The 17309-nt window shown below is 41.8% G+C and overlaps 1 protein-coding gene across 1 annotated transcript in view; it reads right to left on the reverse strand.

Annotated features, from left to right (window-relative positions):
• Positions 1 to 503: 503 nt before the first annotated feature.
• tm9sf2 (transmembrane 9 superfamily member 2) overlaps positions 504 to 17309 on the reverse strand; it is a 37911-nt gene continuing 21105 nt past the window's right edge. The window contains 17 exon segments of the mRNA XM_030725483.1: positions 504 to 1195; positions 4249 to 4420; positions 4702 to 4813; positions 6967 to 7118; positions 7434 to 7593; positions 7702 to 7759; positions 7998 to 8117; positions 11506 to 11638; positions 11865 to 11973; positions 12568 to 12647; positions 12873 to 12947; positions 12949 to 12985; positions 13446 to 13570; positions 13826 to 13923; positions 13926 to 13955; positions 16070 to 16090; positions 16093 to 16189. Of these exon segments, the coding sequence (XP_030581343.1) occupies positions 1128 to 1195; positions 4249 to 4420; positions 4702 to 4813; positions 6967 to 7118; positions 7434 to 7593; positions 7702 to 7759; positions 7998 to 8117; positions 11506 to 11638; positions 11865 to 11973; positions 12568 to 12647; positions 12873 to 12947; positions 12949 to 12985; positions 13446 to 13570; positions 13826 to 13923; positions 13926 to 13955; positions 16070 to 16090; positions 16093 to 16189 (1647 nt within the window). The 3' untranslated portion in view covers positions 504 to 1127.

Consider the following 17309-nt stretch of genomic DNA (forward strand, 5'->3'; position numbering starts at 1 on the left):
TAATATAATGTAGTGTAGTGTATATAGGTGTAGTGTGTAATGTAGTGTAGTGTATGTAGTGTAGTGTAATGTAGTGTAGTGTAATATAATGTAGTGTAGTGTAATGTAGTGTAGTGTAATGTAGTGTAGTGCTGAAAGTGACCCTGCAGAGAAACCCAGCGAGCAGCCAAATTCCCACTGAGACCTCTGAGGAAGGTGGGAATGTCTTGAGCCCAACAGCTCTGAAACTTGTTGGTTTCCAGCAGAAAGTGAGGAACCCTGAAGGCAGATGGCTGTGGAGCAGCCTCCACAGGGGCAGTGTCCAAACCAAGAGGCTTGTTTAACTGGACTGAAAAGCACCAGCATCCTTCAGGGAACTTGTTCTTGCCTTGTGAGGAGCTCTCAGTCCCAGGATGGAGGAAAGAACAGTGAGGAGGTCCAGTCCAGGGGGTCACTGCAAATTCATCCAAAATAACCTTCCTTATCCCTGCGTTCTTCTGCAGGAAGCAGTGCATGAACAGATATATGGGTCCAACTTTTTAATGAAATATAAATAGTGATGCAGTAGGAAAAACAAAGTGTTGTTCAGTAATGTGCGTAGATACAAATGTTCATAGAGTTCACACATATTTAAAGAAAGCAGTTTTCCAGGATCCATTGTGAATGTTTTCTCTGACACTGATAATAATGGAAATATATGAAGTGAAGCGATCATGGACTGGAATATGAATCCAATCAGCAGACTGCTGATATACTCCCTACATTTTAATCACTTATGCATAATTTGGTTGAAATACTTCATTTTAACTTTTAACATGAATATTACAACCACTCTGACACCCTCGCAGCTTTATTTGTCTATGCAAACAGGAAGCGCAGGACCGTGAAGCTAAAATCACAGGATAGCTGAAGCAGCCTCGGGTCCACGTGTGGAGGCTGAAGCTGAAGCTTCCTCTGATCTGAATCCTGGGAGAAGTTTGTACAGTTAGGACCCTGTCAGTCAGATTCTTTGTCGATATAGAAACTTCGTATGCACACGTTCACATCCAGACATCTGAGGCACACAGCGAGACGGAACATCAGAGGTTCTAATGTTTGGGGAACTCTGACGGTGGAACGGGGCCTGGCCTTAAATGCTTCTGGCTCTTTCAGTCCACTTTGACCACGCTGTAGATCTTTGTAACAAACCAGAAACAGGCAAAGAAGCCGATGGAACCTGAGGACAGAGGAAACACCTTTAGTTAGAACACGTGGGGTGGTGCACGAATCATCCTCTACAGAACCAGGCACACCTCATCCAAAGGTTTCTACGTGCAGCAACAGATCAAGTTACAACATTACAGACAGTCACACTGACCAACACACCTCCTGTCTGTAACATGACTAAAACTCCCCACTGGAACCGTTTCAGCTATTTTTATTTAAAAAGCTTTTGTCCCAGTCCTGTTCTGACTCCGGGGATAAACCTTTGGATGATATTGTGTAGAGCAGAGAGTGTGTAGGCTGGACTGGTTGTGGTTTTTACACACAGATAAGAAGGAACCAGCCCAAGCAGAGATTTACATATAAATACCAACAAACGGGTAAATCTGTGCGTGTGCAGACGAGCAGCAGCATCCAGAGAGCAGTGATGGATACAGTTTCCAGTAGTAAAACTACAGTGGTACTGTGGTAGCTGTGTCTTGAGGTACTGGCCAAGTGCATTCATAAAAAGCAGAAAAGCACCTTTACAGATCCAGCTGACGGGGCCTTGGTGGATCTGTGGCCGCTAATGGAGGGCATTCATTTACAGCTGCTATGCTGTATATTCATACATGTGAAATTTGCTCACAATCCTAACAGAACATAGTGTTGAACAAAGAAATATGGCCGACACGCTGGAGCTCTGCGGCTTTCAAACACACCGACAGTCACAGCGCCGACGATCGCAGTCATGCTGCTGACTTCCAGCGTTACTCGCTGCGCTGACGGGTCTGAACTCGGTTCATCTGCTCTGATTCTCCTGAATCCTCGGCTCCGCCGTGAGAGCGACCAAACGCAGCAACAGACACGTTCTGTCGAAGTGTCCGGCCGAATACTGCAGTATTTACAGGTGCAACAACTGCGTGTGTCGGCAGGTAGGAGAGAATGAATATTTAATCTGGTCCTTGCATTTAATTACCATGGAAACAGCTCTCCCAGGCCTACATTAGTAACATGGTTAATAAAGGGTTACATAGATGTCCTATCACCAGTGTTTCAAAATAATTTATGGCCTGCATCAATTTAAAATGCATTAAACTGACACAAACCACTTTGTGTTATTCTTTTAAATATAGATTGTGCGCTCTGGAAGCAGCACCAAAACAAAAGTGTTGGCACCTTTGGATAAAATAAATTAATATTGTGTATCTTTGGTAAATCACTACAGTCAATTTACAGGCAAAAACTACCTGTGCAGACAGGTAAGAGAGCCCAGACTATCATTAGCATTACAGCTGATTCTTCTGTGGCAGGTTAGGACACTTCTGTAAGCTTTGTGACATCATGTTGATAAACATGAATTAAAATATGCATAAGCTATTTCCACCTGCTGGAATGATCCCATAATTTAGAATATGCCTGTTTAGTTTATTTGGCTAAAGAACCTGTTTCCAGGCTGCATTCATGAAAACTCCAACATCAGAGATCACTCTTGGTAACTTGTAGTGAGCGCATGAACTCTACTCGGTGTGAACAGCAAAAATAAACCAACAAAAATTGAACATCAAGTTAGAAAACCTCATGGTAGAGTAGATCAGGTGTCTTAGTTAGTTGAGCCAGCTAAAAAAAAAGGGCCATCCACCATCTGATGTAGCCACACTTTGCTGTTTGGTGCAGTGTTAATTTCGCTGATGAAATATTTTCGTCATAGTTTTTGTCAATGACCCTTTTTTTCATGACGATAACGAGACGATAACTAAATAAAAACTACCTAAAATGATAAAAACGATAAAATTAATTGACACTTTCGTCAACGAATGAAAATGAGAATAAAAATGCTTGGCAGGGACAACATCCGAACTGATTTAATTTTGTGACAGGGCGGGACAAGTTAGGAAAACATCCAATCAAACGCACAGATGAACAAATTTGCTCTAAACCCAGGAAGACCAAACTAGCCTGTGATTGGTCGTTCCTTCTGATAGAACTAAGTGATGTAACCAATGTCAGCAGGAGAAAGAGAAGAGCCGATGTATGGACACATTTGTCCTTTGACTGTGACAAACAAAACGATGTGTGAACCATGTGGGGCGACTATCTCGGGTAAAAACAGACAAATCTTAAACGACATCTGCAAACCAGTCACCCAGATCTCCATGCAAAGGTCAGCATTTTAATGTCATGCAGGGTAAAGTGTTTTTCCCAGTTTGTGTTCAGAGAAAATCTCCACACCGCGGTGGATTAGCCTTTATAATCTTAGTCCTGAACACTGCCCTGTACCTTTCAGAGCGTCCTGCTGTAAAACGCTCCGATTATCTCAGTAAGGTGGTGTTAATGATCAGGTGTGTGGGAAGCAGGTGAAACACTAATGTTAAAATTATTAATAATATTCCATAACTTTTAATAAATGTTTAATTTGTGTAAGTGTGTATAATGACTAATTCAAGGGAACTGAAGAAAAAGCATTTACATTTTACAGTCTTTATATTTTAGTCGACTAAATTCTTATGATGATTTCGTGGACAAAAACCAAAACTATTCAGATGACTAAATTATAACTAAAACTAAATCAAAATTTGCTGTCAAAATTAAGACTGGGTTGGTGATAAGCCCACTTAGCTCTTCAGCATGACAGATACTGGTGAGTACAAGCCATTAAGCAACACACACATCATTTAATGTCACTGAATTGTAGATTAGAAGGTGTGTCTTTCAGTCTAAATGGAGCAAAATGTGAGTTTGATAAGGCTGTGACCACCTACTTAATGAAAGGCAGGTGGGGGAGCCTGAGATCTGGTGTAGCAGTGCAGCGTGGGGGAAAAGCATGAGGTATCAAGCATTGGGATGTTGTGTACAACGTGTTTTCCTCCCTGTCTGAGGACGCTGCTGTTCACCTTTTCTGTTATACTCGGGTTTTCCCAAAAGATGGGATAACACACATAAAACTCAACATTTCATTTAAGGTCATCTCAGGTCAAATCAATGACTCCTCCATTACCAGCTATGGTAAGCTGTCCTCTGCTCGTCACTGGACTGGAAACCTTACTGTTCTCCATCGTTCGGGGACTCCATGTAAAATACACTTACCAGTGAATAAGAAAAAAATGAGAGCCATGATCATGGTGTATCCAAAGTAAAGGATGGTGCTGGCCAGTCCAGTGATCTGGAGCTTAGAGAAGAAGTAATGAACTGCATAAACCAGGAAATAGACGGCAGTGAAGCCACTGGTCAGGAAAGATCGCCACTGCCAGTGGTAGTCCTGTAAAGAGAAGCAACATCGAGTTTAGATGCAATGACACAAAAACAGTTTCATAAATTTGGGCTCCTGCATATAGAGCCTGGTTTCCAAACCAATAAAATTCCAGCCAACGTTTCATAGTTTTCTACACTGAAACCATTCCAGCTGTCCCATGAATACCTTGGAGTCTAAAGTAAATATAAGCACAAAGTGCACTTTTTCATAATCTCTTAATTTCACCATAAAACTGGTTAAAAGATCATGAATCTGCTACAAGACAAAGATAATAATGTTACATTTACCTCAGCACACAGGTGAAAGTAACACAGCAGGATGGTGGCTTCAGAGCACGTGATCACAAGGATGATGAAGACAAGGAAAAGGAAGCCAAACATGTAGTACATCTGATGAGACCTGGAGAAAAGGAGAGCGTGGAGTCTTTAGCCTTTATGGGAAAAGACATCACTGGAATGCCAACGTCAGTCTGCGGTCATATTCAAATACAGAGCGGCAAAGAAAAAAATAGATGTTAAATGTTATAAGAATGTAACCCCTAGAATGGTTGATGATATAAATTTGGAAATTCCAGTTAAAGCAAATTTTCCAGTAACAAAAAAATGGTTAATAAGAATTTACTCGTGTAGGGCAACTTTTAAGAGGCAAAACAGTGATACAGTTTAACATCAACTCTGACAACCCAGAGAAAACTGCGTACACAAGGGTGAAGGTGAAAAACCAACAGGTGATCTCTGGGCCCTCAGGTGCTAAATTAAAGAAGGCTCACAACAATCTCAGAAGCTTTGGTTGCTTCAGTTGGACACCGATATGTTCAGCAACAGCCAGGTCATGTTTGTAAATGAGAACTAGTTCTCAAACATTTTTACCTGGTAAAATAACAATGAGGTCAGCTGACCACCTGGATATACTGAATGACAAAGTTTTTCCATCAGTGTTTTTTCCTACCCTGATGGACCCGTTCCAAAGGTCAAAGATCCAGCCCTAACTATAAGCTTGATCATAAAGGAAAGTTTGAAGCCTAATCTTAAAAATAGAGAGGGTGTCTGTCTCCTGAATCCAAGCTGGGAACTGGTTCCACAGAAGAGGGGCCTGAAAGCTGAAGAAGTGTACTGGTGCTGATTTTCAAGAACCAGGATGATGTGCAGAGCTGTAACTACAGAGTTATTAATTTGATGAGTCCTACCAGGAAGATATGTGAAAGAGTTGTTGAAGCTCGGTTAAGAAGAGAGGTGACGATCAGTGAGCAGCAGTATGGCTTCATACAAAGAAAGAGCACTACAGATGTGATGTTTGCTTTGAGAGTGCTGAGGGAGAAGAACAGAGAAGGTCAGAAGGAGCTTCACTGTGTCTTTGTGGATCCAGAGAAAGCAGATGATGGGCTACCAAGAGAGGAACTGTGGTTTGAGGAACTCAGGAGTGGCAGAGAAGTGAGGCTGATGCAGGACGTGTATGAGGACAGCATGTCAGTGATGAGGTGTGTGGTAGGAGTGACATGGTTTTTGGACATGTGCAGAGGAGAAATCGTGGTTATATTGGACGAAGCATGTTGAATATGGAGCTGCCAGAGGAAGACCACAGAGAAGATTGATGGATGCAGTAAATGAGGAGATGCAGAGGTCAGTGTGATCAGGATGATAAAGATGGTGTGAGATGAATCCACTGCAGCGATCCATAAAGGGACCAGAGAAAACACAGCACAGCTTAAACATGTTTCTCTGTCCTGAAAATTTAATGTGGCGAGCGCCGATACTTAAAAAGCTACAAGAAATCAAAAACATTGGACAAATAAGGCGGCTTAAAAAAATACCAAATTACAACCCAACCCTGTTTTAAGGGCCTGTAACAATTTTCATAGTATGAAGGTAAAATTTTACATATCAAGCTATTATACCAAAAAAAAAAAAAAAAAATCAGCTGATTCTGAGGGGGGGGTGGGGCAGGTTGGTAGGTTTCTCACATTTGGAAGGACCCAGGTGAAAGAGTTAGCAGGATTTACTGTTGTTTCAGGGTATTCATCATACAAGGAGCATTTTGAAGAAAGCAGTAAATGGACTAGTTCTTATATAGTGCTTTTCTACTCAGTCAGAGCACTCAAAGCGCTTATACAACACGTTTTTTACATTTACCCATGCACACCCATTCATACAAGCACTTCCATGTTTACTAAGCTAAGTGCTTTTTTTAATTATATAACATCCACACACATTCACACTCCGACGGAACGGTCGGAGAGCAACTTGGGGTTAAGTATCTTGCCCAAGGATACATTGGCATGTAGCCTGGAGTAGCCAGGAATCGAACCCCTGACCTTCCGATCAGTAGGTGACCTGCTCTACCTACTGAGCTACAGCCACCCCAAAGTCTAACTAAAGCAATGACAAACAGGTTTTCCATGGAATGACCCTACTATACTTGAACTCTTTAAGGACACGGCAGCTCTGACTGAACAGGCTTAAATTCATTCTCAGCTTTTTATACTAAAATTACTAAAAGGTGTATTTTATATTCCTTAAATTATTACAGTCCAACAGCATTTTCTTCATTCTCACCAGATAGAGTTCAGGATGAAGAACAACTGAATAAATATACATCCAAAAGGCAGGATCCCTCCCATGATGATCCCAGGGAAAGGCTTTGTGTAGAAGGACTGCTCTGGAATTTGGCGTGGAATCTGATTGGTCCGAACTGGGTGCTCGATACCCTTAAACAATCAGAGAGAGAGTCAAACATTCAAACGGGTAAAAATGGACGCTAAATGATTATTATTACTAATTATTATTGACAGTAAAAATTACATAGGAGTTTAGGAAACCCCAGAATGTGGACTGTACTGAAATATTTAAGTGATGACTGAGACGACAGCTGAATATCATAAGTAACTGCTGTAAAGTGTTCCTGTGCATTACTCTTGACCGTTTCTCTTACTGCTTTGTTACTACTGCACTGATGACATCGTGTCAGCACGTTTACGTCAATAATTCCACAAGATTTATATCAATAATATGTGAATACGTACTGCCTTTTTGAAGCCAAAATATGCTCCTATAAAAGTAAGCGGCACTGAGATACAGAACCAAAGAGCCAATATGGCTACTAGGGTCCCAAAGGGCATGGCTGCTGAAGACCTTTCACCCCACAGGATCAAGTTCATCACAAAGAAATCAGCAAACACCACCCTAAGCAGTGACAGAGAGGATGAGTTTAAATGCTTAACGTGGTTGTGTCATTGTTAATCACTGAACTTCAGTTGGGTTCAGTTTGTGAGCATGTCATTAGAGTCATACCCAGGACAGAGGAAGGCGGTCAGCAGAACATTGGTCTTCCACTTTTCTCCTCCAAAAGCTGACAGTTAACACGAGGGCAAAGACAAAAAGATATTTAGACATCAAAATGAAACTGAAAAGCTGGCAAGTTTCACTACTTATAAATAACTTATATCCAAAGATGGAAACTGATCATTTTAAAAGAATAATAAACAGAATACCAGATTATAATATTTGCAGTTAGAGGCACAGCTGCTAAAACCTTTGCTCTTGTTTTCCAGCATCAAACACTGAGCTGTTTGCTCTTTTCCACTTACATTTGTAGAGGCGAGCAGCCACATATCCAGCAGGAGTTCCCAGAAGGACCCACAGGACAACAGCACATGTCATCAGAGCCCCACGGTTGGCCGGAGAAAGGAATCCGAGACAAGCGAAGACTAAATGGACGAGAGATCTTCTAAAAAAATATGTTTTCTGTTTCATTGTGTTTTCTGCTTTTGTAAAGTAGTGGGCTTACTGTGGTGCTAGCACATACAGCTGTGTAGAACAACGGTACAACACCAAACCAGACGCATGTGGTGAGCTGTAACATTTCACCATGAGTTTGGCATCTTATAAACATGAACTGCACTTGATCTGGAGAAGATGTGCAGGCAGTGTGTGGCATACTGCAATGTTGGTGCCAAGGATGAGTGTATTGTGCATGCCCTGCTGACTGCCTGCATGGAGCAGGTCCACTGTTTAACTTGTGTTCAATAAGTGGATGCATGTACTGGGTGAAGTCAAAAAGTTATTATATAAATGTAAAAAATCCTAAATCTATGAGTGAATCAATGCTAAAATGCCTCTGACGTAAGCTTATGAATGCATGTTCAGTCTTATTGTTGTGATTTCTCTAATAATGTCATATTGCAGTTGTGTCTTGTTGTTGTTTTAAAGCCACTGCTAGCTGCAAAACGATTTGCCCCCTGAGGATAATAAAGATTTCTTTGACTTTGATATTTTCAAAGTGTAATGTCAATTTTGTTTTCATTTATTTTGTCATTGTATTTTATGCCTGAAGGCCTCTACACATTTTTCAACATTAAAAATCCCACAAATTCAGTTCTTAATTAACTGCGACCAAGTTGTGATTGACAGTTATTATGATGACAACGTTTTAAGGCCTGGTGTTCCACAAATGCAGCATAATGAGGGTGCCCAGGGAACATCTGGCAGAGGCCCCTGTTGGTGAGATCCTCAATTCCCACCACCGGCAGATTGGTGACATCATTTTGAGGGATGCTGAGGACATGGAGTCCAAGAGGATCATGTTCTGCACCTCCATGTCTGAGGTGCAGAACATGCATGGAGTTGCAGAGGTTAAGGGCACCATCAAGTTGAAGCAGGAATCTTATCGACATCTAAGGATGACCTTCACTTTGGGAGTATGGGGTATCGAGCCCCACGTTGCAGGCTATCCCATCCCTGTACAAGTGTAATGAGAGCTTGGTTTGAATTGCTGGCAGTAAGTCAGTGGGTGCTAGACTCTGCCAGGGCTGCCCTTTGTCACTGATTCTGTTATAATTGGATTTTTTTGGACAGAATTTCTAGGTACAACTAAGGGGTGGAGGATTGAGGGTGTCAGGTTGGTGGTCTCAGGATCTCATCTTTGCTTTTTCGCAGATGATGTGATTCTTTGAGCCCTGATCTCCAGCTTGCCACTGAGTTTGAAGTGACTAGGATGAATAAGCTCTTGAGGCCATTGCTTTTGGAAAAGGGTAGAGTGCCCAATCTGGGTTGGGAACGAGTTGCTGCTCCAAATGTAGGAGTTTAAGTATCTCGGGGTCTTGTTCATGAGTGAGGAGAGAGAGAGAGACTAACAAAGACTTGTTTCTGGACAGATTGTACCGTTTTGTTGTGGTAAAGACAGAGCTGAGTGTGAAGACGAGACGGTAGAGACAGAAAGAATGAAATTATGAATACAAGCAACAGAAATGAGCGTCCTACAAAGGGTGGGTAGGCTCTCCCTTAGAAACAGGGCAGAGAGCTTAGCCATTCAGGAGTGACTCAGAGTAGAGCTGCTCACCTCCACAGAGTAGACCTGCCTGAACCACCTCAGGCATCCTAGTAAGATGCCTCCTGAACAATTCCTAGCTGAGGTGTTTTGGTCATGTCCTAATGGGAGAGGCCCAGGGGCAGACCCAGAATGTTAGAGAGTTTCTATCTCTTGGCTGGCTTGCGAACACCTTGGTGTCCCCCTGCAGTAGCTGGAGGAGTGACCCAGATCCACATACAAAATACTGCCACGTTTTCGCTCGTCTGCCTTCACACACATATTCAATTCAATTTTATTTATTTAGCGCCAAATCACAACAAACAGCCCCTTTACAGCTCTTTATATTGTGGGTAAAGACCCGACAATAATACAGAGAAAACCCAACAGTCAAAACGACCCCCTATGAGCAGCACTTGGTGACAGTGGGAAGGAAAAACTCCCTTTAACAGGAAGAAACCTCCAGCAGAACCAGGCTCAGGGAGGGGGCAGTCATCTGCTGAAGGGGCTGAGGGGGGAGAGACAGAGATTACTAATAACTAATGATTAAATGCAGAGTGGAGTATAAACAGAGTAAAAATGAATCTGAGTAACATCCATTCTTAATCCAGAGGGTTTAATATGATGTGGGCCCACCCTTTGCAGCTGTAACAGCTTCAACTCTTCTGGGAAGGCTTTCCACAGGTTTAGGAGTGTTTATGGGAATTTCTGACCATTCTTCCAGAATGGTCAGGCCTTCTCTCCAACATCAGTGTCTGTGAGGTCAGACACTGATGTTGGAGAGAAGGCCTGGCTCACAGGCTCTGCTCTAATTCATCCAAAGGTGTTCTATCAGGTTGAGGTCAGGACTCTGTGCAGGCCAGTCAAGTTCTTCCACACCAAACTGGCTCATCCATGTCTTTATGGAGCTGCTTTGTGCACTGGTGGGGTGGCTGTAGCTCAGTAGGTAGAGCAGGTCACCTACTGATTGGAAGGTCAGCGGTTCGGCTACTCCAGGCTACATGCCAATGTATCCTTGGGCAAGATACTTAACCCCAAGTTGCTCTCCGACACAACCGTCGAAGTGTGAATATGTGTGAATGTTAGATAATTAAAGCACTTAGCTTATTAAACTTGTATGAATGGGTGTGCATGGGTAAATGTAAACGTGTTGTGTAAGCGCTTTGAGTGCTCAGACTGAGTAGAAAAGCGCTATATAAGAAGTAGTCCATTTACCATTTACTGGTGTGCAGTCATGTTGGAACAGGAAGGGGCCATCCCCAAACTGTTCCCACAAAGTTGGGAGCATCAAATTGTCCCAAATGTCTTGGTATGCTGACGCATTAACAAGAAAACTCTCTACACACTGTTCTTGAGCTGATCTGACGGCCAGATGAAGGTTGGAGGTCTGTAGTGACTGACTCTTCAGAAAGTTGGTGACCTCTGTGCACTATGACCCTCAGCATCCACTGACCCTACAGATGACTGTGGAATATTTAGTAGTGACTGGACTTGTTGCACAGGTATCACGGTATCACACATTCACTGAGCTCCTGAGAGCGACCCATTCTTTCACTGATGTTTGTAGAAGCAGTCTGCATGCCTAGGTGCTGGTTTATACACCTGTGGAAGTGACTGGAACACCTGGATTCAATGATTTGGATGGTGAGTGAAATACTTGTGGCAATATAGTGTAAGTGAGAGAAAATGGATGGATGGATGGATGGATGGATGGATGGATGGATGGATGGATGGATGGATGGATGGATGGATGGATGGATGGATGGATGGATGGAGTAGCAAAGACATACAAAGTGTGACAAAGGTCATAATGAAGATCTGGGTTCCAGAGCCGAGGAAAACTGATAGCAGCATCCCCTTCCTGGGAGGTCGAAAAACATCTCCATGAACTAGCTTCCACCCAAACTCCTCCTGAGCATCTTCCTGTAGAACAGGACAGATGACCAGCTATGATGACAGCAACAAACATTACCACATGTCCACCAGATGCAGCTCTGTCATGTTGTGCCATGGCTGACATGTGTGATCATGTAGTAGAGACAGTCAAAGTAAAAAGTTATTTTAAAATTTTAGTAACTATGAACTCAGGTATAATGCAGTGGACAGCACAACACCAGCAGTTCTGTCAGTTAAAGAAACAGAGACTCACCACAGAGTCCATCTGATTATATCTGGCGATATCTTTATGGAGAGTCCTCAACATGATCATGGCCACCATTCCAGACAGGAACAACACAATAACCAAGGAGTTCATTATGCTTGGGAGAAAAGTAGAGCAGATGTGAGTATTTTGATGTGTTTTGGAGTGGTCATCTGTCAAATATCTATTCCATTCAAAACAGGCAGTCATCTTCACTGGATGACATCCAGTGAAGAGTGGATGTATGAGAAAAATTAGGCAACACAATGAGCAAAACACAAGAAACACAATAATATGACTTTCAGTGCAGTAACATATCTAAAAAGAAACCCCTATGGTTCCAGAGCTGGAAATGCTCCTTGGACACTATCAAATGTTGTCTGTAAATTTCATCTTCATATTAGCCTTCTGGAAGTTGTGATGCAACACTTAATCACTGAATACAAAATGAGCCAGAGCATCTTAATGTAGTAACAGATTAATGCAGAACAAAATCCCCCAAAGGTATTATTGTTCACCACATTCCACTGACATAAGGAACAGCAGATGGACAGAACTGGTTACTTTAACATGGGGAACAGTGCTGATTAAAGAGCTTGCTAACTACTCGTTAACTGTAAAAGAAACTTATCAGTTACCAGTTGTACCTGTGTCAACAACAAAAAGAGTACGGAAATAAAATTGCTGAAACACTGACAGTGTCTGTGATTACCTGAACCACTGGATGTTAGTGTGAGGCATTGACTCCAGGATGTAGTCCCATCGAGATGCCCAGCGAATAGTCTTGTCTTCCTAAAACGCAGGCGGACAAATATAAATCTTTGTGTAATCTGCTCAGGTCAGGAGTAGAATCAGGATAGAAATAACTTTATTTATTCACCTTCATAATGACAAATTAATAATGAAACCTAACTGTACCTAGAGCAGCCGCACAATCTTTCTAACCTGTAACAGTCTAAGTATTTTTGAAGGTTTGCAGCAGCATTAAGCATACGGAGACAACATTTTTGTACTAACCACAAAGTTAACAGAGTAGGTGTAAGTGATCTTGAACATCCCTGTGTGTTTGTTTTTCAGGAACTTTGGGCCCCCCAGAGCAATCAGGGCTTTGATCGTTAGGGTGTTCATAGCTGAGCAGAGAACAAAAGAAGACAAAATCAAGAGCTTTCAGTGGAAGTAAATTCAGATTTCCATACTGCAATATTACTGAGAAAAAGAACTACAATCCAATAGTCAAGCAGTCTCTATCAGCACACACCTGGTGACAGATGAGAGAAAAAACTGTCCTTTAACAGAAGAAATCTCTGACAGAATCAGACTCAGGGAGGACAGTCAAAGGAAGAGCATCAGGAGACAGCGAGCAACAAACAGGAGAGTGCAAGGGACACAAAACAGTAACACTACCACACTGTTCTACTAGTGCCTGGGATGTGTTCTTACACCAGGAGAGAGCATCAGAGCTCTGTGAAAATTTGCCAAATGTTATATAGTAGAATCAAATGTTAACATATCCTAATCAAACAAAGCTAAAAATCTGGCAATTTTGTTTTGACAAAAAAGACCCATTTCAGATAAAAATAATATCATTACCTTTTGGGTTCAATCTTGGCAGCAATCAATCGTGCCCCGAGTTGTTCATGCTCCACAATATGGTAATAGATGGTGATGTCCACGTGGTTAAAAATGTAAAAAGAATCCCTTTCATTAAAGTTAGACTGGAAAACAATCACAAAGATACAACAGTTCAGATCATGAACAGGTAAAAATGTCACTGCTGTCGTAGTCCAGGCTGTTTGTAGCTGTGTGAACCTTTATATCTTTATTAATGATTGATCATGATGATAATAGGAATGGTTGTACACATTTACAATTTAAATTTTTTGGAACAATGTAAGTAAAAGTGGAAATAATTAAATCTAAGTGGAGCTGTTCATGAAAAAAATGTGAAATGTAATTTAACACTAACTCACATTGACCACACAGGCGTCTTTAGGCTGACCAACTTCTGTAACAAAACAGCCTATTGGGAACCCAGGATTACAGAACTTCTGTCCATCTTCAACATCATACACCAGGTGACTGGCATGTTATCCACAATCCCACACACACACACACACACGAACAGGAACACGTATGCACACACACCTCAGAGTTATACATTTAATTAGGGCTGTGGGATTATGGTGAAAATAAAAATCACAATCACTTTGTTCAATATTGAGATCACAATTAGTGATTGATTGCAGTGACAAAAAGTTTTAATAACACTGATCATATCATTGTAACCATACACTAATCAGAATACTAATCATATCACTTTAATCATATTCACTGTAACTATAACACTGCATTAAATTCACTGAAATCAACTTTGTAACCAAATCGCTGTAACGTTATCGCTGCAGTCATAACACTTTAATCATTTCACTGTAATCGTAACACTATATCATAAAACTGTAATGACAACTTCTTAATCATAACGCTGTAATCATAACACTGCAATAATTTCACTGTAACCATAACACTGTAACCATGACACTGCAATAATTTCACTGCAACCACGACACTGCAATAAGTGCACTGCAACAATTTCCACTGTAACCATAGCACTTGTGATCATAACACTGCAATAATTTCACTGCAATCATGACACTGCAATAACTTGGACTGTAAACCACGACACTGCAATAATCTTCACTGAATAATTTCACTGTAAACCATGGACACTGCACAAATTCCACTGAACACTTGACACTGGCAACAATGCACGGCAATAACTTCAACTGAACCATGGCACTGCCAAAGTTCACTATAAATGACACTGCAACAATTGCACTGCAATAACTTCACTGTAACCATGACACTGCACAACTGCACTGTAACCACAACAATTTCACTGTAACCATGACACTGCAATAACTTCACTCTAACCATGACACTGGAACAACTTTACTGTACCCATAACACTGCACAAATTTCACTGTAACCGTAACACTGCAACAATTGCACAGCAATAACTTCACTGTAACCATGACACTGCAACAACTTCACTGTAACCATAACACTGCAACAATTTCACTGTAACCATGACACTGCAATAATTTCACTGCTATAATTACACTCCAATAATTTCACTGTAACCATGACACTGTAATTAAAGCCTTTAAATCTATTCATTGTACCTACTTGACAGGTGTGAATACAACTCATAGCAAAGTATGAGGATTAGTCTTTTCCCATTACATCTTATAATACAGTGCAGGCACTGCCATTTTCAAAACAATTACTGCACAAGGATCAACATATCTTTTGTCTATTATGCTTTTTCCTGAAGCTTTCGTTAGTCAACCACTTTTATTGGATAAATATCTTTGGCTAAATGCGAGTGCACATGTGATTTCATTGTGAGCAGATGACATGCTGATATGCTGACAGGCTGGCTTTTTTGGATGTCTGAGGTGATGTTGGATGATCCACACTGCATGGTTTTTCTCTGCCTTCATGCACAACGTATACTGAAGTTGTAGGTGTGTTTTCAAGCAGCTGAATAAGTCAGTTGTGTTACTTGTGGCACAAACAACTCTACAGCACTCTGTGTATATTATTTCTTCTGGGTTTAACATCATTTGCACTAGATCCAAATTACTTCAAGCTCTTCATATTCTGCAGTACTCTACATTTGAATTTTTTGCATATCTGCAGTGTTACTTGTCCAGACTAGTCCTACATTTGATTGATAAATTTATTCACCACTATCGACACAAGCCTGTCTTCACCTATGCTCCACTCTGAAAGCTCAGGAATGTCACAAAAGTTGGTGGCATCGATTCCCCAGCTGCTCTAGTGCTGCATGCCAAAGTATCTTTAGGCAAGACACGGACCTCAGTGATGCCTGTGATGCCTTTGTGTGTGTGTGTGTGTGTACAAATGTTAGAAAGCACTTAGGTATAGAAAAACAGTGCCTGTATAAATGCACGTCAGACTGGGGTGAATGAGGCATGAGGTATAAAACACTGAGTGCTAGTCCGTTTACCATTTACAGTAATAACCCAAACATAATCATTATTATAAATGAGATCTGACTCTGTTGGGATTGGGGCTGTAGCAATAAATCTCAATTGAATTGAAGTGGAAAGATTTTATATCCTATATCCACTGCATGTAGTGAGACATTTTCTTGCCCTTCATGAGTATGTCTCTGAGTCATACACACCAGTGATGCTGGTAGTTGAGAACATTCCTTTCTGAGGAAGTCCAGTTTTGGCTCGGTCTGAGGGTGTCCTCATAGATCCTTGTACACACCGCGGGCACACAGCAGGTGGCGTAAACGCAAACTGACACACAGGACAGAGGGGGAGCACAGGGGCGGAGTACGGGGCAGCTGGCGAGGGCGGAGGGAACGGAGAGGAGAGGGACGAGAGGAGAAGAGGGGGAGAAGAGGGGGAGGGGCAGGGAGAGAGGGGAGGGGCGGGGACAGGACAGACAGAGAGAGAGAGACAGACAGAGAGAGAGAGACCGAGAGAGCGAGACAGAGACAGAGAGACTGAGACAGAGGACAGAGAGAGAGACAGAGACATAGAGAGAGACAGAGACAGAGAGAGAGAGAGAGAGAGAGAGAGAGAGAGAGAAGACAGAGAAGAGAGAGAGAGAGAAGAGTGAGAGACAGAGAGACAGAGAGAGACAGAGGAGACAGAGAGAGAGACAGAGAGACAGAGAGAGTACAGAGAGAGGACATGAGAGAGAGAAGAGAGAGAGACAGAGAGAGAGAGAGAGAGAGAGAGCAGACACCACACAGAGAGAGAGAGAGAGAGAGAGAGCGAGAGGAGAGAGAGACAGGACACCACACAGAGAGAGAGATGATATATATAGAGATAGATAGAGAGACACAAAGATAAGACAGACATACATACATACAGACAGTACATACATACATACAGACATACATATATACATAACATAACATATATACATACATACATATAGACATACACTACATACATATATACATACACATATAACATACACACACATATACTGGGGATACTGAATCCCCCTGGTTCTGCTACCAATATGTTGGGATTCACCCTGGTGTACAAGAGGATCTTTTTTCCCTGCACCTTTGGATTAGGGAATGGGTTCTGACTGTTGTTTGTGCCTATGCACTGACACTAAACATTGATTGATTGTTATTATGGCAATCGTATCTGCAGCTGTATGTGTGGAAACTCAGGTGACGAGAGGAGAAGAAGTGTAACTGAATAACACCAGCAAGAAGTAGTGAGATCTATGAGGGAGGTGGGGGACATGGATTCAGAGGGACCATGTGCCACACCTCCATTGCTTAGGAAACTGTACAGAGTTGCAGCCATAAGGTGGTTGGTGCACGCATTGGCATTGCTACATTGCAGATGATACCAAGCTTATCTATCTTGGGGTCTTGTTTCATGAAGTGAG

This window comes from Archocentrus centrarchus, unplaced genomic scaffold, assembly GCF_007364275.1.
Source record: "Archocentrus centrarchus isolate MPI-CPG fArcCen1 unplaced genomic scaffold, fArcCen1 scaffold_55_ctg1, whole genome shotgun sequence".
Classification (NCBI taxonomy): domain Eukaryota; kingdom Metazoa; phylum Chordata; class Actinopteri; order Cichliformes; family Cichlidae; genus Archocentrus; species Archocentrus centrarchus.